A 26,355-nucleotide genomic window follows, 5' to 3' on the forward strand; every position below is an offset into this window, starting at 1 on the left:
GTTTATTCCCACACCAGAGATGTTTTCACCACCCCAACAAAATGTCTTTTTAAGGATTTTTTAAAATCATCTAAAGTTTTCTCACCACCGCAATGAATCAAAATATCGTTCGAGTAAGTGAGAGACTTATTTGCTCAAACAAACCTTATATTTGGTCAATTGGTTGCGAGCACTCTCAGGTCGTCCTCCTATTTGTCTCCTGGAGTCAAGGAAGTCACGTCCCTCCTTAAGCCAAGTTCTCAGTTCCTTCATCTGGTCCATGACGTCATGAGATGCGCTAAGGGCAGCTGCGAGGTGGGCGTCCAGGCGGGCTGCCTTGTCTAACACCTCCTGCCAGCCGTCCTGTAGTTCCGTCATCTTCATCTGCAGGGAACCACTATCCAACTTGCTGTCTCCATTTTCCATCAGCAGGGAGGAGGCCGCGCGCGTCACGGATTCCACAGATGGTTCGTGGGCCAAGATGTCATTGTCTAGAATCTGAAGACGAAAATTGCTGAAGTAAATATCTCGCTGCGTTTCCTAAGAGTTATACATACATACATACATACATTGGCTAATTGACCACTCCCCATAGGGGCTTTTCAGGGCCAACACCCACCCATCCCACCCCAGGGGAGGACATCCACCACACAGTAGTCTTGTGCGTGGGAAATTAACGTCTCCTACCCCTAACCTTGCAGGAGACGGAGCCTACGGTTTATTCGTTTTAACCAAAAGGGCACAGAGGAGAGATCGCTTGCTTCCCATTTCTGAGGACGTAAGGCCGTCTCGTGCATGTGTTACAATAACTCTTTATATTAAAAAACAAACAACAACAACAAGAATGGCAGCATTTGACGATTGCTATGCGTCATTTGGTGAAAAGTAACGATTTTCACCTTGTGTTTGGCTTTTTCAACCTCGATAAACTTAACATCTCCCTGAACATCCCTTGCCAGCTGCTCATCCAAAGTGGCATTGGTCTGTTTGACCCAAACCAGAAGCTCTTCTAAGGCCAGTTGGAACTGTCCTAGTTGTAACAGAGCACCTTCAATTGTCTGTTGCCTTTCACCGGAATGAAGACACAAGTCATCCCATCGAGTATTCAAATCCTCTAGCTGTGCTGCAATCAGATCTGCATCCTCCGGACGACACTGTTCACTTAGAATTGTACCCTTCTGGTTGACAGCTGTCACATCGATTTGCAATGGTGTCAGTTCTTTATGGAAGTCCTGTAAATACAACAAATGAGCGATTGAACCTTTTAAAACACACCCGAAAGACCGTCGATATTCATTTTGCGTTTGAGAAAAGATTCTTCATTAAACTTGCCTGAAAACTGCCAAATTTCAATTGTTCTCGGGTAGATGGTGATGATGGTAAAAACAAATCATAAGAGGGTCTCAGTTAACTCCGTAAAAACAAGTTACCTTCTGCTCTTTTAGTTGTTCTTTGACGATACTCAACTCAGTCCCCACGGGCGGCTGCTTGGCTAGCCTTTGGTCTAAATCTGTCAACTTAGCCAGCAAGGGATCATGGGTATTGTGATACTGAGTAGCTGTTTCCTTCACTTCTTGCATGTCAGCTTCTCTCTTGTTCCAGGCCTTCTCGATATCTGCCCACTGTTTGCTGACCTTGGAGAGTTCTGTTTGTACCAGCACCTTGTCGCCTGTACTACAGTGCGCTACGAGAACAGGACTTGCTTCACACAACACATTCACTGCTTCACTGTGGGCATCCAGCTCTGTTCGAAGCTCCTGAATAAAAGAAAGACAAAACAACCAAAAATATTTAGAAAGGATGCAGCAAGGGTCACTGATATGGAGGCCACGAGGCAGGGTAGTTGATAAGTCCGTCGCGTAATTAAAAAAAAAATCACTGCATAACTCTGGGAGCGCGCGTAACTCTGGGAATGAAGCGCAAGAAAAGTTGGGTCCGCGCGGCGCGCTAACATCAATTTTCTGTTAAGCGATTTTCTCTGCCTCACGTAGAAGACTTCGCCGAAAAGGAGGAAGTGCTTGTAGTCTAATAACGTCTGTATTCTAGTATTACTGGCAGGAACATGCTGAGCAGGTAATGAATAAGACTTCAGACCAAAGAGTTATTACTTGTACTACACCAAACCGTAAAAGCCAACTGTTAGAGAAACCAGGGACTACCCAAACTGGAATGTCACAGACTTGACATGGTTGGTGTGACTGTGTTACCTGCTGATAGTAATGGTGAGAGAGTTCAAAACAGCGAAAAGTAAAAGATCCATACCTGATGATCGTGAATCTGCTCCTCCAGCACCTCAAGGTCAGCGGCCGGGGGTTCTTCCGAGTCCAGATTATCCTGCGCGTCCTTGAGGATGTTCTTTATCTCATCTAAGCCTGTCCAAAATTTGTCCCCAGCATCGAGGGCCAGTTCTAGAGCCTTGAGCCTGTCGTCATACATAGTCTGCGTATCGGATGCAAGCGTGGACACTTTGTTCATCTTGTCTTTCATGAGCAATGATGTTTTGGAATCTGGGTTGGCATTTACCACAGCAGTCGCCAGCGGTCTGATTTCTTCCACCATTTCCTTCTCTGGATCGAATTCATTTTGAAGTCCCTGAAAAATAAAATATAAGAAAATTACGCAAGTTCCTACCATTAAACCTGTAATGCTCACTCCATAAGTAACGAAGAGATGAATGACGTCAATTTCAGAAAAACTTAAGCGACATCATAAACAAGCTGACCCCATTTTTAACTACTTCCTGTGATTGGTGTAGAAGACTCAAAGCACCCTGTCAACCAATCAGATGGCGACTTGGTTACTTCCATTTTCTCGCGCTTCATGAATTTTCCTCGAGCTCTCCTTGCTTTCTTTACAAGCTCCGATTGGCCCTTCTTTTACACGACAGCCAATCAAAATGCGCTCTCAGATTTCTGCCCGCGCAACAAACAAGCGATGTTCTCTTTTTTTAAATATGATGTTTCACATGATTGATTATCGAATGATGCCAAATTACCTTCAGCTCTTCAATCTGTGCACGAATAACGTTTGGTCTGACACTGATCGGCTTCAGATTGCCAAAGTCTTCTTTTCTCCTTTCTAACAGTGCCTGTAACTCGTCCAGTCTGTTCTGCAGTTCTTCTTCTTGTGCTAAGGTCATTCCGATCTTAATTCCTCGTTCCTCTGTCTGTAGCTGAAGTCGTTCATAGCGCTCAACACAAGCTGCCACCTTCTCTTCAATTGTACTGGATCCCTCACCTGGGCCACTCAACTTGACCAGGTCGCTTCCAGTCTCTTCCAAATTACCAATTAAAACTTTAAGGGCAGTGATGCCTTCTTGGATTGACTGCAAAAGAAACCAAAAAAAGTCATTTTAATTGGAGTTAAATTGAAAACTGGGAAGACATGTTTACACAATGGTTGACGCGCTGGTGTTACGCCCTTAGGTAAGGCGCTTACCTCTCTCTGGGCCTCTTCTGATCGATGTCAGTATCTGAGTAACTGCGCACCTATACCCCTCCCCTAACCCAACGTTAACCCTATCAGTTGACTGTTGTTTGGTTAGGGAAGGGGTGGGTGCGCAGTCACTCAGGTACTGACATTAAGTTAGGGTTAACTTTGGGTCAGGGGAGGGGTAGGTGCGCAGTTACTCAGGTACTGATATTAAGTTAGAGTTAACTTTGGGTCAGGGGAGGGGTTGGTGCGCAGTTGACCAGATAGTGACATTGACCTGCCTCTCCTCCCTTCAGGAGCTTGAATATCTACCAGTGTATACTGTTCGGGAATCTTGAAATGTCGCTGGTTCGCACGTGCCCCCCCCCCCCCCCATGCCGGTTTCACTACAGGAACATCCGAACTCGTGATCGTGCCTCACTAGAATCTCAAGGTCTCTTGTACAATGGAAATATCTCCGAAATCAAAAAAAAAAAAAAAAAAAAAAAAAAAAAAATTACCTTGATTCTCTCCTGTTGAAGTTCCGCGACCGATTCGTCGTCCAGCTTACGGAAGTTCTCCTCGCAGCGATCCAGCCAGGTGACCACCTCTTTGTAAATGTCTCTGAACTGCTGAGACAGCAACAGAGCCTCCACTAAGGCTGCCTGTCGAGCAGAGGTGTCATTCTTGACATTCTGGTAGCGAGTCTTAATGCTTTCGAGATCGTCTTTGACGGCTTGTTGTTCCTCATCCTTAAGTACTGGCATCAGTACCTCGCCGTTCTCGCACACAGATTTAACGGGTTTCTCATGGGCTGTAACGTCTGCATTAAGGGCCTAGCAACAGACAACGAAAAATAAATTTTTACAAAAGACCACGAAACCTTACACCACCAAAGGCGATGAGTACGTACAATCTCTTCTATTTCATCATCTCGTGGTTGATGATTTTTCCCCAATCTCTTATTCTCTTTAAAGGCTGATAGTTTCGAAAGAAACTGTTTTTTAACGAAATAATTTGGATATATCAACAAAGTTGAAATGGTAAATTGGCCACCGTAACGATTACAAAAGCTGACGTTTCGAGCGTTAGCACTTCGTCGGAGCTAACCGACGCTCACTTCGCTCCGACGAAGGGCTAACGCTCGAAACATCAGCTTTTGTAATCGTTACGGTGGCCAATTTATCTTATTCTCTTTGTTATTTTGTATTGTTAGAAACTTGTTTAACCGGTTGGCTGCGCGCTACCCTTCTCTAACTGCTTCGCTTTTCCCGCCTTATGAGAAATGAGTATAAATAAAGCAGTTGGATAATAAATAACTCGTTAGACGTTTTAGTGTGAAGCATTGCCTAGTATTTTCACTTGTTGTTTGTATTTCTTAAAAATACCATACATTTATTCACGCGGACAGGTTATCATAAAACAAGGATCACATCTAGCCTAAAGCTAAGAAAAGTTAAAGAGGCGTTCCCTTCAAATAACCACCCCCAACTTCATCAAAATTGTAAATAATCGCGCCAGGCGCCTGCTGGGATCTACGTAATCATGATAAGATCTGCCAATGAACGCAAACCAGATTGACACAGTCTCTACTGCTCAGCCAGTTACTCACCGCCTGTGTTCCCAACTGTTGTTTAACCTGCTCTGGCTCGACACCCACAGGCTCCACATTGGCCAGCTTTCCTTCGGTATCAGTTAGCCACGCCTTCATCTCATTCACTTCAAGCTGGTGACTGTCTACACGCGCTTGTGATGAAAACAATTTCTTGGCCAGTTCGTCCACATCGGCGTGCAAAGAGCGCCATTTTTCGTCCACTTCGCTCTGTGCTTGGTCCACTTTCGGTTTTTCTTCTTGAATGAGATATTTTTTCAGGTCGTCACCAAGTTCTTTACAGGAAGAAAGATCTGGTTCCTTGGACGATAAAGCCTGCTGGATTTCCTTTAAAAAGAGGAATGGGAATTAACCAGTTTTTTTCCTCTTTAGTCTTAATACTAAATTTTGTAACTCAAGCTGTGCTCATGAGGCTGAACCCTTTTACTTCTGGAAGAGATAATTATGTAGCTTCCACTAAGGAAACAGGTAAAGAAAATAGCCTTATGAGACAGTCATATCTAATGGATTCCGTTATCTTGATGTAGGACTCAGAGCAATTTTCAATTGATTGTCGACAGTAATCTGAGATTACATTGGTTTCGCTTTACTTCGCTCTGTGATTGGTTCAGAAAACTCGCGCCACTCTCACACTCTCTCATTTGATTGGCCGTTTTGATTACTTTGGTTTTGCTTTTACGATACTTAATCGAAAAGTGCTCTATTAACAAGGACATGTTTGCTGTCAGGGCGAACTTCTAATCAAATCTTGCGAGTTGAAGAGTTACTATGCACAAACTCCTGTCATAAACTTCTCACACAGTGACGAAATCGTCGCCTTTTTGTAGAGAAAACCACGTTGCTGTACACTTTTTCTACGAAAACCCTATAGCAGAAATGGCAGTGAAAGGTCCACCAAAACAAACCTGAAGTTTCTCCTGTTGAACATTTTCACTCTCCCCTTTTGCATCTTGCAGCTTTCTTGCAGTCTCCTCACACCATGCAATCAACTGATCTTTAGCGTTGAAGAAATCCTTTGAAAGTTTGGCTGCGTCCTCAGTCTCTATCCTCTTTCCATCTGCCTGGTTACGCAATGTCTGGTAACGCTGTGAAAGCTTGTTTGTTTTGTCGCGTACCAGGTTCTTATCGTCATCTGTGCAGTGTGACACGAGTTCCTCGCCTGCTTGAGAAGCTTCTTGAACGGGGGACTCCAAACTGTCGATTTGTTCGCACAGGGCCTTAAAAATAAATAAAAGAGCATTATGTCAATACAAAAAATAAAAGTTTTATAAGCTGCTTTAAGCGAAGATATGCTCAAGTACTTGGCTCAGATACCTGACAAACTCGAGAATGAGTGCTTGTATCTGGGGGGGGGGGGGGGGGAGGGTTGCCAAAGAATTGTGGGGAAGGGTTAGGGGACAAAAAAAATTCAAACTCTGCAGCAAAATGAATCCTTTCTTCTGAATTTAGGCTTTCATAACTTACAAAGCCATCCTTAAACATGCCCTTAAATTCCCCACTAGCAAAAGATTTCAACATATGAGATATCCTAATTCAGAAAGCAGTCGATTCTATGTTCTGACCTGCAGTTGTTCGGCCTCCTCTAATATGGATTCAGGTTCCGCCTTCTGACCAAGTTTTTGAGCGTGTAGCTCCTCTTCAGCGGTGGCTATCTTCTTGTTAGCGTCACCAAACAGACCGTCAAAATTGACAGCCGCCTCCATGGCTGCGTCCAGTGCGTTCTTCCTTGCGTCCGTCATATTATTGAGCTCCTCCCACTGGCGTGTTACGTTTTCGAGTCCTTCCTCGATTCGTGCCTTAGTTTCTTCGTCGGCAGTTTTTAGAACCTCCTCCCCAGTCTCCTTTAAGGACTTCACGGCAGGCGCGCGATCGGCGATCATTCGGGTAAATAGCTGTGGAAAAGAATAAAGGAGTGCTTACCTGGGTACTTTCACTTTCAAGAGAACAGTAAGTAGTTTCTCTATACATATATTTACAAAGAAATAAACCAACCTGGGAATGTTTTTTGTATAACTATAATAACAAATTCTCCAACTGAGTGACAGAAATGTGCGGCAGACAATTTGCAAACCTTGCTGGCGAAACGAAATTATGAGTTAAGTTTTGGCCATGTTAGAATTACCTTCTGTTCTTGCATTTGAGCCTTCATCACATTTGGGTCAGCGGCTGCAATAGGGCCTTGATTCTCTATCAGTTCACGAGTCTCTGCCAGCCAGTCTAGCAACGACTGCAAAGCATCCTGGAACTTTCCACAGGCCAGCAGCGCACTTTCCAGCTTAGTCTGTCTGTTTCCAAGATCTTGATTTAATGCTACAAGTCGTTGGTTCAGTTCGCTTATGGCCTTATCAATGTCACTTGTGTTTGCGTCTGGGTAGGCTGCCGCCATCTCGGATTTCAGGTCATTAATTGCTGCGAGTTGATCTTGAATTCCATCAATTTCCTTCTGTAAATCCTGAATTACAAAAATACGATACAATTTAACGAAGGAGTACCATATACTAACGGTACTACCTCAAAATATGAAAAAACCAATGACCTCGTCAACAATTTTACTCAATACTCCGGTTGAAAATTAGCACAAGGCACTCATGTAGTACCGTTCAAAGAGTGACAACGAGGCAGCACTTTCATTTAAAACTGTCCATTTGACTGAAAAAGATGGATTAAATTGTGAGGTACATGGATGCACCTTTACTTTGGGTCTTAGGAAGTGAAATGATTAGCTCTTGAACGCAACTTTCATGTCGCACAGCTTACTAGACCTTTTGCCACACTCAAACCAAGAAATTGTACTGATATGATCAAAGAAAAAGCAAACAAAAAACATAACACGGTTGCAAAATAACATTGTTCCGAAGCTTTGAAAGACTCTGGATTACAGCAAGATATCTTCCACATACTTAATTTTTTTTTTTTGCAAAAACAGAACCACCACATAAATTTGCTGTTCAGATAAATTCATCTTAGTCGCTCATACATTTCAGTTAAGCGATTTCTCTGGAATATAGCAACTTAAGCTTAACCCTCGGAGTGATCAGTGTCTTCCTTCCTCTTAACCAACGCTACACAGTCAAACAAATATATTATGAGAATAAAGGAAATGATCAGCAAGTGGAAGATTCCTTCATCATTTAACAAATTCTTCCCACGGCCATCATAGGAAATACAGGAAAAATAGCGTGGAGAATATTCAAGCTGATACCTTTATGTCCTCCAGTTGTTGGTTAATCGTGTCAACATCTGATCCAACAGGTGGTAACTGTTCGACTTTCTGCTCTGATTCAGTCATTGCTTGATCTGCTTTCTGCAAAGCTTCCTGTAGCTCTTCAACTTCTTGCAGAGCCTTTTCGATCTCAGCTTGCTGCATGGCTACAGCATCCTTGGCGTCATTCCACTGCTTGTCGGTGTCAGACATTTGTTTTACTACCACAGAATCTAATCCCAGACCAGCAGTGATCAGATCCTGAGCTTGTTTGTTAACTGTGTCTACATCCGCCTTCAGATCTTCTACTCCTGCTTTCAACAGCTGGATAACAAAAATCAAGAAAGTTGTTTTCAATGTGTATAGTAAGTAATTAAGGAATGCATTAGTTCAAATTTTAAAAACTCCTTGATTGGTTTAGAAGTCAGGCGCCACCCTTCAAGCCAATCAGATGCAAAACTTGTACCAAACGCAACTTGGGTCTCTTGTCTAAAAAGATGTTATAAACGAATTTACAATTCCGATGTCAAAATCGACATCACTGACTATTAAACCATATACAGTAACAATTCTCTCTCCAAATACTCAACGATCGGGGATTCCACAGTAAATATCCTACACTCAGTTTGTGACTTCACCAATGGTCAGTTTTAGAGTTCATTTATGACAATGTAGTCTTAAATAGCTTTCAAGCTGCGTCGGCAAGTAAATAGATAAATGTAAGTTTAAAGGAGTTTTATACCTTTGCCTTCTCCAACTGCTCTTTCAGTTTCCTAACATCCATCACTGCGGGTTTGTTTTCTTCCAATTTATCCCCAGTCTCCTTAACCTGTTCCTCGACCTTACCCTGTTGTTCCCAGTACTCCACTAAATCCTCAAGAATCTTCTTATTCTTTTCAATTGCGGAAGAAAGCTTATCTTCAAGTGCAGCATAATGTTCTTGTAGGTTGTTGTTATCTGATTCAACAGCAGTAGTGTCAGCGCTTGGGTTGCCCTTTTGAATACCGTTCCCAGCTTCTACAGCGGACTGAACGTCCGGTTTAAGCTCCTCAACCTGCTCTTTTAGCGCCTCAAGGTCTTGAATATGCCTCTTCATCTCTTCTACATCTGATACGGGGGCCCTTTCCAAGTTCAATTCACTCTCAACCCCAGAAATTTTCTCATCAACACCGTTAACAGTGTCTTTATACTCCTTCAACTGGCCTTGCAAGGTCTCGATATCTACAAGTTTGTTTTGAAGGTTTTTGTTCAAGTCGGCCCATCGCTTGTCCAGATTTTGAATGTCGTCTTCGACAGAGCTGACTTCCTCCACGCAGACACGAGAGATCCCCTCAGCTGTGTTGTCAAGTTCACTATGCGGATCAGAGTGGTTTGTTACATCTTGCTGGAGTTCCTGTTTAATAATCATGAACTTATTGAGTTGGTGATCATTTCCTCCATGCTCATGACCTTAATGTTTTTTTCAGGAGTGATATTGCGAAGTTAAATTCCATGCAAGTCACTCTTAAGGGGTCAAATGGTTAACAAAATTGAGAAACAAACTATCACTAAGAAAAATGAAGAAAACGAAAATAAACAAAATGAACAACACCTAACGAATAAATGGCTAATTGAAGTGTGTCTGAGTACCTCGACGTGTTGCTTACTAGTCTCCAGAACTTCTGGATCACAAGTCAAGTGAATAGCGTCCAATCTTCTTTCCGCTGAATCTAGCCACGGTACAAAGTGGTTGCGCTGCTCCTGGTGCTCAGTAGTCAGTTTTACTGCTTTGTCTAGGTTAGTGGAACGCGCACCGGACAAAGTGTTTAGCTCACTCCATCGCTGGCTCATGTTATCGAGTTTTTCCTGTAAGTTTTCTTGGTCAGCGGGCAACTGACTTGTTTCCTTCAGTTGTTCTCCGGCAGCCGTCAGGGCCGTGTAAGTTGGTTCTTTTTCTTTTATCTCCTGGTGGATGGGCTGCAAAGTTTCAAACATATTAGCTGGAAAACTGAGCTCTATCACGTTGACGCTAGTACTTAATATCGTAAAACTTTACATTTTTTGCTATTTTTTACAGATTCGTTGGGAGAGTAGCGTGCCCGAGCCAAACCATTATCCAAACTCGAAACGTCATTCTTAGCTAAACTTCCCTTAACAAGTTTTTTTTTGGCAGCATAGATGGCAAAAAATGATAAGTGTTTCTTTTCCTAGCCTGGAATTTTCTAGCTTAGACTGATGACTAATTTTTTGAGCAAACCAACTCTGGTATATCCTGAGAAAATGATTCTTTAAAGCCTCTTTGCGAGCTAGTGCAACTGTAGAAGTAAAGAAGAGCAGAAGAGTTAAGGCCGAAACTCATACCAACCTGATAACTATCTTTTTGTTCTTGAACTGTACCCACATCAGCTGAAATAGGCCTGAGCTTGGCGAGAGTTCTCTCAGTCTTAGTAAGCCAGCGTAAGAAATCATCCGAATCAGCCTCGAACTGATCGCACTGTGCAAGCGCTGCCTGCAGCTGATTTTCCCGCGCTTCGATCTTATCTGAGAGTTGTTTTAGCTCGAGGTCAGCTCTGGACAAACGGCTCTCAAGTTCAGCAGCAGTGACTGGATCTTCGCTGTCGGACAGCAGCTTCTCTGCTAAGGCTTGAGAGTCTTTAAGACTAGCTTGATGTTTTTCAAGTTCATCCTTCATCGCCTGCGAATGAAATAAAAGCTTCAGCTTGAAACCTGCCGAATTGTTAGGGACGATATTTTCTACATTAAAAGTACGACTAACACACTCTCCAAGAAAGTTGTCAAAAGCTTCTGTTGAAGTTAATTGAATAGCTATAAGTTCTACCGAAATCCAGATATTATCGGGGAATCGTGTTGCTTTCTTCTTTCACCCTTGAACTATAAAAGGTGACTCATTCTTAACTTAACTTTACTTAACATTTATATAAATGATGCACTCATTAAGAAATGAGAATCGACCTCATCAGTCGGAAAATGGTATCCTGATGTAGCACTAAATTCTCTACCTAATTTGCAAGGAAATGTATGACAACTAAAAGTGAGAGTTACAAATCAGAACGAATCTTCGTACCTGTAACTCCTCCAACTGTTTCTTAGCTGTGACAGCATCTGTACTGATTGGTTCCCAGACGTCTACCTTCTCAGCACTGTTTACAGTCCAAGCTTCAATTTCATCCAATTTTTCTTGTAGCTCCAGACCTTGACCTATCGCCTGTTCCAGCTGCGACTGTTTATCTTTCAGTTGAGCTAGAAGAGAATCGTAATTGGCACCAACCGCTTTGAGTTCCTCTTGGACAAGAGTGGGATCGCCGTCCAAGGCTGTGATGGCCTCAGCTGTTTCCTTACCACTTGTCTCTGCACTGTCAAGGTTGTCTCTCATGTCCTTTAATCGACGGATCAGTGCCTGTTTGATCAAGGAAAGGAAAAATGGTAAAACATCAAACAGATGAAAATTTGCAAGGAACGGAACACTGAACTCAACACGATGTACAGTTGAACACAAAATTTTACTCTCTCTTACTAAAGTTAACGTGTCAAGTGATCAGAACAGCGCTTTAAAACTCTTCTTCCTTTTGTAAACACTGTAACGACGTAAAATTCAAAACAAATTTGCGACAATGGGGACGACAGAACTTGGGACCACCATTCAAGGGGGCGACACCACCTGCAATTCAAGGGGGCGACACCACCTGCAATCGAGGCTTGCTAAACATCGATGTTCCTCACGAGTTAAAAAAGTGAGATATCTGAAATTCATTTGTATTGATAATTACGCTTTACTTGCGACTAAACTCCTTTTCTTCCTTTGAAGTAAGAAGAGCTCAACTTTAACTCAAGTGGAGTAATTTAAAGTACTTGCCTTAGTCCTTGCCAGATCCTCTTCGTTCTTTTTTACGTCAGCACTAACTGGTCCTTGTGACGCGAGCTCTGCGCCGACAGTTTCCAGTGTATCTTCTACAGGCTGCACCAGAACGTGATACTTATCCAACATCTGCTTCACGTCCTGTAGATCTTTCTCTTTGGCAGCCAGAGCTGCATCCAATGCGTCATATCGATCTACAGTTTCTTGAGCTTCATTCCCTACAACGTCCCCATCGGCATCCGTCAATTCTACCACAGCTTTCGATTTCTCACTTACGGAGTCTCTCTCTGGTCGGTGTTTGTCGATATCTTCACGAAGCAAAGCTACTTCATCACTGAGTTTCTCCACCAAGTCTTGACTCGCCACAATTGGCTCCAACAATGTCAATTTTCTCTCCGTATCCGCCAACCACGGCTCAAGACTGCTCGCACTCTCGCGGTACGTTTCCGCTTCAGGAAGAGCTGTATCGACACGAGCTGAGTGTTCAGACGCGATTTGTTCGGTTTCATTCCAGCGCCTCTCCGTGTCAGCAAGTTTCGCTTCGAGTTCGTCTTTCTCGGCACCAGGTTCTGCACTTTCCAGAAGATTTTTGCCATTTTTCAAGAGTTGTTCAAAAACAGGTTTTTGTTGTTGGATCTTATCTTGCAGTTCCTGTGATAAACAACTTACAGTAAGCATTCCAAACACTTTTTTACAAGGTCACTTCTTTGGAAAATTACTCCATTCTTACATTTAGTAAATCACGACTTAAAAGCGCGTAAAGTTATATTTCTCTTGAATAGAATTTAGGAAAAGATGGGATATTAAGGAAAAGACTAATAATAGGAAAAGATGGGATATTTAGGAAAAGACTAATAAAACACTGAAGTAAAATCATCTCTGGGAATAAAATCAGAGTGGTACGGTATTACAAAGTTTGTAAGAACTGAGTATCTGACAAAGTTTGGCAAAATGTCTGTTCAAGAAGACCTAAATCGCAAACAAAAATGTAAAGCTTACAGCTACGTTTATACCTCGTCATCGTTTTTCTGTTCTTTCAGCCTGTCATATATGGCGGACACAGGCTTCAGATTGGCGGCAAGTTCTTCCATATCTTGTAGCTTGTCTTTAAACTCACTGAAAGACACGTTGAATTCTTGAGAGCGAATCTGTGCTGCCTGGAGTCTGCCTTCCAGGTCAGTGAGTTTAGCATTGAGGTCTTCAAATGGCGACTCGACTTTGTCAAGTTTGTCTTTAATGGCTGCTACGATTAGCGGTTCATCTTTGTTCTGGTCGGTCAACTTCTCACATAAACCCTGGGCATCTTCAAGAGTTGGTTTCTTCTCCTCCAGTTTCGCTTTCGAATCCTGGAAAACGAAAAACAAACGGTACTATTTAGAACAGATACAAAGAAGAGCTTTCAGGATAATCGAACCACTAATTTCTTACAGAACTGTATGTAATGTTTTGAATTACCCCACACTGGAAGAAAATAGGGAACGTCTTTGCCTCGAACAGTTCAAGAAAATTAAAAGCTCACAGTTGTCATCATTAATTCCACAGAAAAGACTAGACGCACACGGCCGTCAGCTGCGCTCCAGCAATAACTTGACTCTTTTTAAATGTAGGACAAAACGATTTCAAATAAGTTTTTTTCCCCGCAATGACGTCAAAGTTTAATGAATTATCGCAATAGACTTATATCACATTTGTAACAATTTGTTAATAGAATCTTGTGAGCCGGTAACCCAGTCCCCCGGCAAAATTTTTATTTATACAGTCTCATTTAATTTGTAAACATTTTTTGTAATTTCTTGTAAATATGAAGTATTTCATTTTAGTGCCGAATTCATATCTAATAAACCATTACCATTACCACTAGTTAAAGAACAACTCGCAAACAAGAACACAAAAGCCCACCAATTTGCTGTCTCCGTACTTTAAGAAAATAGACAATATTGATGTATTTTGACAAGGGTAATAAGGAAAAGACCTTTCTTGAGATCATAACTTAATTCATCCTAGGACCCGTTTGGCCCCGCTCGCGCAATCCTTTAGAAAACTGAGAGAAGCTGAATGTGTGTAGGGCTGGAAGGGTCGACGCCAGTGAGTCCTTGAAAAATCTGTCCAGCCCCTGACTTGCACGGCTCTGAGTATTTTCCATGAATGTGAATTCATCTGGAACTTCGACTTGAGGGAAAGGTAATTGGAAACACAATGTCTAGTAACCTAGAGTGTGACGAGTCAAGTGAACAGTATTGAGCCGAACTTGTCTTGTGGCCCTCTTCACATGTAAAGAGTGACGATCCGAATCTTTTCAGATTAGAGATAAAAATCGGTATGTGACCATTTACAAGAACGTTTTAACCTTCATCTCCCCGAAGAGATTAATTTGTAACTTCTCCTAGTAATTTCAATGTTATCTTGGGGTGGGATGGGTGGGTAGGTGAGATCGTTACGTGGACAGAAGCGGCAACCAGTGGCGCCTGATAATGCTGACGTCCGATCTCAACCTCAAATACATTGTAAACCTTGGCAATTCAGCCCATGCTGCTATTAAGGTATTGGATAAACCATAAACCATAAACCGTAGAGGTTAGAAGAACAGAACAGACGAACTAATCAGCTCGAGGGCGTTGTATAAAGAAAACACCACGTTCTACTGTCTAATTTACAAGCATATGTATGGCAGTCTTTCGAGAAAATTAATAATTGGATCTTGGGAGTTAAAAGGGTGGAAAGGGTTCTTCCAAGTGATTTATCAAAGTAATTTCTCTTGAATTTTGATAACGATCGCTTGCGTTTCGTACTCACTCGAACAAGCTCCAGCTGTTTTTCTACCGCAGTTGGGTGAGTGCTGACAGGGCCAACTGCCGCGAGCTTCTCACGAATGTCTTGTATGCACCCGTCCAGTTCTTCCACCTTGGTATTGAAATCGTCTGTATCTCTGATCTTACTGGTGAGAGCCTCTTCCTGAGCCTTAAGCTTCTGCTGAAGTTCTCCAAACTTCTGTGAGACGTGTGCTACTTTACTGGTAACGACTGCGTGATCTGGTGACGAGTCATGAACTTGTTGGAGAAGAGTCTTACCCTTGTGACCGACATTTTGTACCTCCGGGGCGTGGCCATCGAGAACAGAACTTAGTTCCTGGAGACGTAAAAAATCCACGAACGTAAATATAAAATTCATGTGCACTTCCCTTGACTGAAAAAACCTCATTATGGTACAAATTTTCATTTTGGTTAAAAGCCCAGAAATTGCCCTTCACAGCAGGTTTAATTGCACGAGTCTTGTTTTTACAAGAAACACACAGGAACTCAGAGATTCACGTTAACCATGAAAGTAACCAAAACCGAACAAAACGCGGTCAAACTCCAGAGATATTGCAACTAGCACAATTCTGTCAATCGCCCTATTAAAACGGAACAAACGTGAACAGTTTACCATAATCTTGGCAAGCTGTTGTGCAGCTGACTCCGTGTCCGTTCCACACACCACGGGTGCATCGACGATGTCACAGGCCTCGCAGAACACGTCCTCCACTTTCTTAACTGTCACGTGATAGTCATGTGACGCTGCTTCCATCGCTGAAAGCTGATCGTCTTTCTCATCAAGGGAAGCTGACAACTTCTCGATCCGCGCAACGTAGTCTTCCACCTCAGCTTCCAGGACAGGGACATCTTTCTCAGCCTGTTCCTTTAGTTCTTCAGCGCTTCCTCCAACCTCTCGAACATCTGACTTTAGTTTGTCTGCCATTCTCTGAATCTGCTTCACAAGTTCTTTTTGTTTAGCAATGTTGTCAATGTCTACAGTAAGAGGTTCAAACTCATCAACCTGTTTTTCGGCATCTGCTAGCAGCACAGCCAAGGAATCTGCATCCTGACGGAATTTCTGTGCCTCCGGTTCGACCTTAACCAGCTTATTTTGACGGTCATCAACTTTTTCTTTCAGATTCTGCCATCTTGACTTCAGTTCCTCCATCTTCTTCTCCATAACTTCCCTCTCCGGCGCATCTTCCAGCGCGTCAACGACACCTTGTCCGTTCTGAACAAGTTTTTCAAACACAGGATCTTGAAGAGCTAATTCTTTTTGTAAGGCTTCATTTTCTTGCCGCTGCATTTGAACAGGTTCATGTAGGGCAGAAATCTGTTCTTGCTTCGCTAGTTCGTCTTCAAATGTGTCCAACTTAGCCATGAATTCATCGAAAGACACCTATAATGCAAGGAAATCGGAAAGAAAAAAAAAAAACTCTGTTAACCAGTGAAAACCCTCTCACTCTTTCCTAAATATAATTCATCGCTTTTATATCACAAAGGCACACTTCTCTCTTAACGATACGAAAGATAAGAAGTGCCTCGCACCATCATCAAATTATGAACAATTCACCAACTTAACTGACAGCACACCGATTTACGAAAGCCTGTCGATTAAGACATTCCTTTCTTTTAACATGCAGGTGTCTAACTAAATACCTGGAATTCTTGAGATCGAAGCAAAGCATTCTGTAGTTTGACTTGACGTTCAGCGAGTTTACGAAGAATCAAGTCAAAAGGAGAAACGATTTTGTTCAGTTCACCCCGAACATCGCGAACCACTTGGGGATCTTCGTTGTTGTCTGCGATAATTTCTTTCCCTGTGTCTTCCAAAGCGTCCAGAAGAGCTTTATTTTTCGCTATGTCATCCCTCAACGCCTACAAAGAGTAGGTGAAAGATTAATTATTGGGTACCTAGGTCAACCCACGAAGAGATCTTAAAACGAAGACTCGAAGCAAAACCTTATATCATAATCAACATTACATAAAATCGGCTTGGATACTCTCCAAGAATCAATTAAAAATAACGTCTGCGCGGTGTGGTGTGTTCGATGGCGTAATGAGAAAAATGAATCGGTAATAAAATGAGCCATGGATCATCATCTTCGATCTCCTTACTAGAGAATAGATGAGAATTAAATCAAAATCGAGACGGCTAAAACATTTCTCCAATCAATCCTCCTAAAAAAACAGTTGAAAAAAACCAAACATCTTTCACACAAATCACACAACATAACAAGAAAAACACCACCGACCTCTGCCTGTTGAAGCTGTTGCTTGACCACTTCCGGATCGCTACTGATTGGTTCCTGAGCTCCAACGGCTTCCTCCACCTTGGGTAACCACTCCTCTAAGTTGCGCAGAGCATCCTGGAACTTCAAGGCCTTCTCAGTTTCTTTCTCGACTTGTTCTTTTTCATTGTTCAAACTCTCCAGTAGGTCCTTGTATCTCTGACAAACTGCTTCAACTTCATGGTTAACACGTGGAACTTCAGACGATTTAGGATCCATAGCTGATGTAAATTTGTCTCCCGCCTCCTTCAAATCGTTGACGTCGGGTTCGTGCGCTCGAAGCGACGATAAGAGATCCTCCACAGCCTTTAGTTGGTCTTTACCTTTGTCTACATTTACACCTGTGGAATCACGCGATGCAAGCGACTTCTCGGTGCTCTCCAAGAGTTCTTCGACAGGTGTTAAAACCTGGCTGTATTTGACTAACGCTTCCTTCAATTTTGTCAAACTGTCTTCTATTCTGGGCACCTCAGAAGACAGATTATCGAAGCGTTTTCGCACATCTTGTTCCTCTCCCTCAATCACGAACTTATCCGCACTGCAACTATTGGACAAAGATGAAGAAGTGTCTTCCATTGCCTCGACAATCGGTTGATGCTCAGCAATCTCCTTGGTCAAATCAGTTAGCGCCTGCAGTTGTTTGTCGATTGATCTCTCATCACAAGCATCTCTATCAATGGCCTGAAGTCGTTTTTCAGCATCGCTCAGCCATGGTTTTATGTCCTGAATCTCACCTTGAAAGTCCTTTGCAAGCGGCAGCACTTGATCAAGCTGTTGCTGCCGATCAGCAGTTTGTCTTTTGACTGAATCCTGACGTTGTGTCAGTTCATTCAATTTATCCTCCAAAGCGTCCCGGTCTGGCCCGGGCTCAGATGTCTCTAGGATATTTTTTCCAGCCCGCACAAGCTGCTCAAACAGCGGCTCTTGTTGCTGAATGGTGTCATTAACGGTCTATAAAAATCATGTCAGAAAAAGCAAGATGTTATTCTATCGAGCTTTTGACTCTCGGTCGCAACTTCCTCGGGTTACAATAACGATACGCTATAGCGCACTAAGTAAAGAAGGATACCCAAAAAATACTAGGTGAGCGCAATTCTGGCCTCTCTAAAAAGGAGCATTCACACTATCACGCTAAAACATAATACCTAGGTGTAGAAGGAAAAACAAACTGGCAAACCAATTTCTGACTTGCAAACCTATTGAACAGGGACGCATGAGGAGGATCAAGTGTCAAGGACGAAATATGCTGATGTACAGCTGTAATAGATTTGTGAAGGATTTTTCACCTAAGAAATCGCTGAAATTGGGGAAATTGTGCTTCTCCATTATTTTCCTGACAAGAGAAAGTTTTAATCTTCCTTATCTGATGCTTATAGCCGACAGTTTTTCGTTCTAAAACTTCCTGATGGGTTAAAGCGTAGAATGTTACGAGGAGGTAGAAAAGTAGACACTGTTTCTTAGCTCACCTTTTGCTGTTGGTTCTGGTCTTTAACCGTGCCGTACACTCCAGACACGGGGGCCTGGAGAGCAATCTGTTCTTCAACTCGACTCAGTTTCTCCAAGAACTCGGCGAAAGAAACGTGAAACTCCTGACTTTGCAGAAGAACGTGTTGCAGCCGACCAAGGCGCTGATCAGCTCGAGCTGACAGCTTGTCCAATGCAGTGCGCACTTTGTAAAGTTTGCTGTAAACGTCGGCGACAACTGCTGGATCCTCTTGGCTCCGTTCGATTAGTTTCTGTCCAGCGTTCTCCGCTGTCTGAAAGAGTGCTCTGTGTTTAGCGATGTCGTCTTTCAGAATCTAAACCAAAAAAGAAACAAGTTTAGAACTTGTTCAAAGGACTCGTATATATTTTTGTGAGTTTATTTGTCTTTGTATGAGCGCTTTTCGATAGAGTATCGTAAAAAACAAAGCCAACGAAATCCCAACGACCAATCAGAAGAAAGGAAAATACCACTGAGAGCCAATGAGAACTCAAAGTTAAACCGACCAAACTGCCTAAAGCGCGGGAAAACTCGAGCGATCAAGTCGTGATTGGTTTATTTTTGCACTTGATTGATTCTGAAAGTGGCGCAAGTTTTCTGGACCAACCAAAGCGAGTAAAGCAAAAACAAAGTAATCCCAGATTACTCTCGAAAATTCAGAATCTTTAACTTGCAAAAGTTAAAGATTCTGAAACGGTGAGTATCTGACGCTCTGATATACCAAGTACTGAGCTAGCTTTTACAACAAGACAAATAGCAGCAACCAGATTGTGCAACCGCTTTACAACTCGCCAGCTAGAAAGGTCATGCCATGGAGTCATGCCATGGAGTTTTTTTGCTCATTTCGATTCTCAGTACACGAAACTTGGAAAATATTGTCCAAACAACGAAACAAATAGCAGTAACTAGTTCAGTCATTTAGCCCTTTGCCGGCTGAAAGGGTTAAGCTCTGCTTATATTCGATATTCGACCTCCTAATGACACTAAGCCGTATTTTGTCAAAAGAAAACTCGGACTCGATCACGAGATTGGTCACCGAGCTGAAAACAAATCAATTAAGTTGGAAGCAACTTAAACAAAAGACTAATTAATTTTCTGAAATCATTTTGAAAATCGAAAATGGGCCCAAGTCGGTAAGTGTGCTATTCTGAAACGTCATGAACTGCGGAATAAAATCAGAAAGCCGATACAAAATTTCTGCTCACGTTTCACGTCTTCTTACGCAATTAAACACACACTCAAAGATGTTTCCGGAATCAAGCGGCAAAAATATTAACGCTGACTTCCGGATCAGTTTTTTCTCCACGTTTCAACGTCCTTCATCTCACCAACAAAACATAACTCAACCGTTTCATAAACAAACAGTGGAGCATGTTTTGAGATTATCAACCCAGGTATATTAATAAAAGAGCTGTGGGAGCAATTTCTGGTTTAAAAGAACGATAAATGTGACATGTAAAGATGAAACAATTTTTAGTGTAATAGAAAAATCTGGGGCTCGGATTTTTCTATTACGATAAATGTGACGGTGTGTAAAAAAAAAAAAAAAAAAAAAACTGACGAAAACGTAACGCAAGGCATCAGTGTGAAACACGCAAGACGCCAAGTTAAATATGCCCGAAACATCGCAGCCACAAAAGAGGTTTTGACATTTCGAAGTGTTTATGGCGGGAAATGAAAAAGCTTCACAGATGAATACACTTCGCATAGCGCGCTTTTACTGATCACATTCCGACACGTGAACCTGCAATATCTATAGCACCCACTGTCGATTAGCTAGGATAAACTCAGCGAAAAGGTAACGATTTAGGCGATTGGCGAATAGATAGGTTCGATCGCTCTTATCCTCAACCTGAACGAATTGATCAAGTGATAATTACCAAAATAAAGTCTTCATGTATTGATCCAAGACCAGGGACGATATTCGAAGGAAGGACAAGAACTTCTCCACAAACCCTTCTCGATCTCCTTCCGTTGGATTTCTGTTGTCTTAAGCCGCTTTCCTTCATATTTAAGCCCTGTGCCTTTGAGCGCTCAACAAGATCGTTATGAATCTATTTGGCACGAATTCGCTTCGGTTGAAACACAACAACCCTTCCAATTGTTAGCGGTTTAAATTATTAATGTGATGCAGTCCCTCGACGTCTTTTTATGTCGGGTGAAAAAAACAATGAAATACCTGTCACGGTATTAAATTGTTACCGGTGCCAAAGGGAATTAAGTCTCAAAGGATGTTGACGATATCAAGCATACAACGAGGACCATTAATCCAGTGTGTCGTGAAAATAAGACCGCACCGAAGTTTCGTAACGCCACTTGTGTTGTGAATAATATTCTCCGGTGCGAAACACCGTGACTGTTCGAGAACCAATCATGAAAACATTTTTGTCTGATAAAGATCGAGAGAGGGTTGAGATATCTAATTACACGCTGAAATGACTCATCAACAATGTTCGTAATTTGCATGACGCATGGACTCCCAAGACATTTTAACGAAGACTTAATTTAACAAACTAGACACAAATCTGAACGTACTCTGACACCCGTAATAGTAAAGTCGAGATGCAGTCATATGATTTTCACACTTAATTCACGTGCTAAAAGCATATGTAAGTAGAATTTGCCATATGAAAGGCATGTGAAAAATTTCATCTATTCCATACAGTGTTTTCCGGAGTTTTTAGTCTAGTTTATGAGAAACTTGGACTCGAGCATGCGCTTTAGAGCCATGACGGCGATTTATGAGTGAACACCAACCCCGAACCCCTTGGGCCTCCTGTGGAGCGTCTGAGTAACAAGCTCATCACTTATCCCTTTTAACAAAATGTTTACAACCAAAAGGCTAATCGAAGACTGCAAACATTAGTTTTACTTCATTTTCATTTTCTTAAGAATAAAGGCTTAATTTGAACATACCCAAACCTCAAGAGTGAACATCTTTTTCGCACACCACCAACAAGTCTAGGCACTCAGAGCTACGGATACATTGATAATACTTTCTGCCGACTATTAAAAAGCGAATAACGTGTAACTAATCTCAAGAGAAGAGTTACGGAGGTTTAATGACCAAATGTTTGTAGCGGTACTTCATACTTTGACAACAAATGAACACTCAGTCCAGACGTCTTAACAACCCCCCACCCCCTTAAAATATTTCAACCAACCTGTGCTTCCTCCAGCTGTTTTCTAACCGTCTCAGGATCTGTGCTGATTGGTTGTTGAGCAGAAACACGCTCCTCTGCTTCAGGTAACCAGGCTTCTATGTCGGCGAGTGATCCCTGGAAGACGCGCGCGTGTTTCACGTCCTCCTCGAGGTTAATTTTGCGCGCGTTCAGCTTTTCGATAAGTTCTTTCTGTTTCTGGTCCGCCTGTGACACTTCAGCCTTTACTTGAGCTGCGTGAGGCGTCTTTTCGTCAACTTGCTGCATCAAGAGTGACAGGTTGTCATTCACTTCATTGAGTTCAGGCTCCTGCTCTTCAAGGGCTGAAAGCAAAGCCTGAAGACCGAAGGACAAATAAATCCAATTCAGTTCGCAGAATTCTTCCTGAGCAGACGCTTTCTCTGTTTTCTGTCTCTCGACAAAGAGCCGAAAAAGAAATCTATTGAACAAAGCCTTGGTTGCTTTTTACAAACAGAAAAATATCTTTCAGAAGAGAAATTTCTTTCTCAATTGCCTGATCTTTCACTTGGTCAGGTGAAGAGTGAATATAACAGTAGTTAAATGGGAGGAGTGTAGGGGTAACTAGATAGGAAGCTAAATATTGTTAACGGAGTTACAAGGAAATGTGTACTAGGTAGAAGGAGAAATAAATAAGATATGGCGAATTAAGAAGAAAAGTCAAAATATATCAACGCTTGTAAAGTAAACTTATCAATTCATCAAACATTCTGGGACTGATTAAAAATGGTAATCAAGTTTGAAATAACCCTCAAAATGTAAACTGCCGAATAATTGACAATTTCGCGAGGTTCAATTCACAACTATAATAGGATTCAGAGAGATTTTAGCCCATGTTTCACAGATGGATACTATGAATGTTTAACGAATCAAGCCTCATTTACCTCAATTTTCCTGAGCTCTTCTTCTCCTTTCTCAGCGTCAGTGAGGTTGGCAAGCGGCGCATCAACTAATGCTTCTGCCTCGTCCAGTCTCTCCTCAATCGGCTGAAGCTGATTGGTCAGTTGTTCAAGCAAGCTAGCCACGCTATCCAAATGCTGTTGTCGAACTGTCAGATTCGCTGTTAACACCTGCCATCTCTTGTTGGCATCCTTGCATTCTGCATGGACAACCTGAATGTCATCGCACAGGTCTCCCAGCTCGCGAGCGGAATCGTTAACAGCGTCGACCTCAGGCTTGTGTTCCTCGAGTTGCTGTACCAGAGTAGCCAGGGTCTTCCTCTCTTTGGCGATACTCTTCTCGTCGCAGGAAACCGGCTCAAGAGAATCGACCCAGGTTTCAGAAGCACTCATCCAGGGAAGAACCGATTGCAGTGAGTCATAATAAGATTTTGCTACAACTATGACTTCATCAATTTTTGATTTCCGATCATCAACCTTCCCTTTCACAGCATTCCAGCGAGAGGTAAGATCATTCAATTTCTCCTTGAGTTTATCTTTCTCTTCTCCCGGCTCAAGACTCGCCAAAACGTCTTCACCATTTCTAGAAATTCTTTCGTACACAGGCTCAAGCTGTCTTACATCGGCAACAGCGTGTTCAATATCTTCACTCTGCTCGCGTAACACGTCATACTGAGAAGACACGGGTCCCATTTTGGCCTCATCATCTTCCAACTTTGCCAGCTTTTCAGCAAAATCATCCATTGTTTCTTGGAATTCTTGCGACTGTAAAACGGCCTCTTGCAGTTTCTTTTGTTGATCATCAACTTTGGCCGAGAGCAGGTCTAGCGTGGTTTTTGCTTTATACACTCTGCTATTGACTTCCATTACAATTGCCGGTTCATTTTCACAGCATTCCACCAAGCGCTGCCCAGCATCATCCGCGGACTCGAGGACGTACTTCTGCTTCACAATGTCTTCCTGAATTTTCTCAATTTCACCCAACTGGCTCTTCACAACAGTCGGATTAGTTCTTGTAACATGGATGGTCTCGATCACGATGGTTTTCTCTTCAGTCCAAGTTATCAAAACTTCATATTTTTCCGTAAACTCTATTATCAACACAATGATCTTCTCTAGCTGTGTTTTGCGTTCTCTGCCTCGAACCAGAGCTGTTGTGTACGAGTCTCCTACCTTACTTAACTGCTGCTTCAACATCACGGCATCGACGGAATCAGGATTCATTCCTTGAAGTAACTTCTCTCCAAGTTCTTGCATCTCTTTGTGACGGGGTTCATACTGTTCCAAATCATCCACGACTTGTTGAATTTTTGCCAGTTCTTCCTTGCTCCTACTGACATCAAGATCGGTCGGTGGCTGGCTTTCAAGCGATGTTTCAGCCTTTTGCACAACTTCTTCAACAGCTCCCAAGGCATCGCGATATTTATCCACAGTATCCTTGGCGGTTTCTAGGTCAGTTTCCTTCGTCTCTATGTCTTTGAAAAGTTCCTCCCAGCGTCGATTCAAGTCCTTAATTTGCACCTCTACAAAATAGCTGTTATCTTTACATTTGTCCTTTAGTGAGTCAGCAGTGTTATTTAGTAATTGGTGGTCTGCTCGATGACTCTCTACAGCTTCTTTAAGATCCTCAAACGCTTTTTGTTGTTGACTCAGTTGTTCTGGACTTACTGAGTCGGTGTTGACCGCAGCAAGTTTCCTCTCCGTCTCAGAAAGCCAAGAGTCAAACGCTTGAGCTCCGCTGTGGAACGACTTCGCATCGGGAATCACAGAAGAAATCTCTTCCTCACGTTTCGTGGCTTTGCTTTTAGCATCTTTCCATTTCTCTTTCAGATCGTCCAACTTCTTCCGCACAGCGTCTCGGTCCTTTCCAGGATCCGAAGTCTCTAAAACCTTATCCCCGACAGCTAAAAGTTTATCCAAAACTGGCTGCATCTGAGCAATGGTGTCACTGAACTCTTCCGTTTCGTCCTTTTGGCGTCTTGTTGTTGGATAATCCGGAGAAATTGGCTCTTGGCTTTGAAGGATGTCGTCGAGGGTCCCTAAACGAGCAATAAAATCGTCGTATACTTCTTGGAATTCTTGAGATTGCATCATGGCATCGTGCAAACGAAGACTTCTCTGTTCTACCTTGGCATTGAGTTTATCGAGTGGTTGGCGAGCTTTTTCCATGTTGTTTTGAATGTCTGCAACAGCGTCAGGATTCTGCATGCTGTCCTCGATCAACCGCTGACCCGTCTCTTCAACAACGCAAAGGCGCACCAGATATCTCTTCACCTCTTCATGCAGGGCTTCGGTCTCTCTGATTTGCTCCTTGAGATTTTCCGGTTCTGAACTTACTGGTTCTAGGGCTTCAACAGTTTCAATAGTTTCTGGCAGCCACTGTTCTATTTCTGCTAGTGTTGAATTGAACCGCATTGTATCCTCAAGCGCTTTCTCCAGTTCCTTTTGTCTTTCGCTGAGTCTGGCAGGCAAGTCTTTTGATTTGCCGTTAGTGCTTACAAGTTGTTCCTTTACACTCAGTGTAGATGGTGCGTCGTCTTCAGCTTGTTGGAGAAGGTGCTGACCAGACTGATTCAGCTGTTTGATGTCTCCTTTCCTTTCATCTAGAGTAGATACCAGGGCCTTTATCTGCTCCAGTTCTTGTCGGATTTTGTCAGCGTCAGTTCCCGCAGGCTCATGGGAAGCCAAAGCATCTTCTGCTTGCGTAAAAGCCTCTTGTACAGGTTGCAAGGCACTCTGGTACTTCTCAAACGCCTCTTTAGCTTCTTCAACCTTGACTTTTTTCTCCAGTACCGTCGTCTGTAATGTATCCCAGCGGCTCTTAAGCTCGTTGAAATCTGCTTTGATTACATCACCATCCGCTTGACACACATTCGTAAGAGAGCTAGCGGACTCGTTCAACTCATCGAAGTCGAACTTATGCGACTCTATTTCAGAAGAAAGTCCATCAAGTTGTGCAAGGCTTTCATCCAATTCGTTCTCGTCACATGATACAGGATGGATCTTGCTTACTTTCTTCTCCGCATCCTGAAGCCAATCCCTGAAGGTCGTCGCCCTTTGGTCATACTTCTGAGAAGCTTCATGAACCACCTGAACACGCTTCTGCATGTCAGCTGTTTTCTCCTTGACCTCGTTCCACCGCGTTTCCATCTGCTCGAGTTTTTCTTTCTGTGCGTTCTTCTCTTCACCTGCTTCCATTCTTTCCAACATGCCATGCCCATCTTCCAAGATTTTATCGAACACAGGTTGCTTCCTCATGATGTTGTCGCTGACACTTCGCTGGATGTGTTCTTTTTGTTGGCTCACGATTTCCAGGATGGCAGAAATTGGCCTGAACTTGCTCACTTCATCTTCCATCTCTTCAAGTTTGGTAACGAACTCATCCAACATCACATCATAGACCTGAATCTGAAGCAGGATGTTCTGTAAAATAGCATGGCGTTGTTCGATCCTGGCATCCAAGCGATCCAACTGAACACGAACCTTAGTTAGTTTCCCTTGTACATCAGCTACAACCAAAGGATTGTCACCACTGTTGTCTATAATCACCTTACCGAGGTCATTTGTACGATCCAATGCGGCACGTTGCTTGGCTATCTCGTTTTGCAAACTCTGTTATAACAAAATAAACGTTCAGAAAAAAGGTTCGGC

At 42.7% G+C, this 26,355-nt stretch overlaps 1 protein-coding gene across 1 annotated transcript in view; it reads right to left on the bottom strand.

Annotated features, from left to right (window-relative positions):
* LOC111322112 (uncharacterized) overlaps positions 1-26,355 on the bottom strand; it is a 118,064-nt gene that overhangs the window by 8,358 nt on the left and 83,351 nt on the right. Inside the window, exons 88-111 of the mRNA XM_022925166.2 lie at positions 22,690-26,316; positions 21,791-22,123; positions 18,610-18,942; positions 17,108-18,094; positions 16,512-16,730; positions 15,484-16,251; positions 14,854-15,186; positions 13,074-13,406; positions 12,058-12,711; positions 11,269-11,601; positions 10,549-10,878; positions 9,834-10,160; positions 8,947-9,597; positions 8,205-8,528; positions 7,125-7,454; positions 6,565-6,894; positions 5,908-6,219; positions 5,003-5,329; positions 3,912-4,226; positions 2,975-3,304; positions 2,242-2,571; positions 1,410-1,736; positions 879-1,211; positions 145-477 (exon numbers count right to left, since the gene is read on the bottom strand). Coding sequence (XP_022780901.2) covers positions 145-477; positions 879-1,211; positions 1,410-1,736; positions 2,242-2,571; positions 2,975-3,304; positions 3,912-4,226; positions 5,003-5,329; positions 5,908-6,219; positions 6,565-6,894; positions 7,125-7,454; positions 8,205-8,528; positions 8,947-9,597; positions 9,834-10,160; positions 10,549-10,878; positions 11,269-11,601; positions 12,058-12,711; positions 13,074-13,406; positions 14,854-15,186; positions 15,484-16,251; positions 16,512-16,730; positions 17,108-18,094; positions 18,610-18,942; positions 21,791-22,123; positions 22,690-26,316 — 12,819 coding nt within the window. The remainder of the gene's footprint in view (positions 1-144; positions 478-878; positions 1,212-1,409; positions 1,737-2,241; positions 2,572-2,974; positions 3,305-3,911; positions 4,227-5,002; positions 5,330-5,907; positions 6,220-6,564; positions 6,895-7,124; positions 7,455-8,204; positions 8,529-8,946; positions 9,598-9,833; positions 10,161-10,548; positions 10,879-11,268; positions 11,602-12,057; positions 12,712-13,073; positions 13,407-14,853; positions 15,187-15,483; positions 16,252-16,511; positions 16,731-17,107; positions 18,095-18,609; positions 18,943-21,790; positions 22,124-22,689; positions 26,317-26,355) is intronic.

The sequence above is a fragment of the Stylophora pistillata genome, chromosome 13 (genome assembly GCF_964205215.1).
Source record: "Stylophora pistillata chromosome 13, jaStyPist1.2, whole genome shotgun sequence".
Lineage (NCBI taxonomy): Eukaryota > Metazoa > Cnidaria > Anthozoa > Scleractinia > Pocilloporidae > Stylophora > Stylophora pistillata.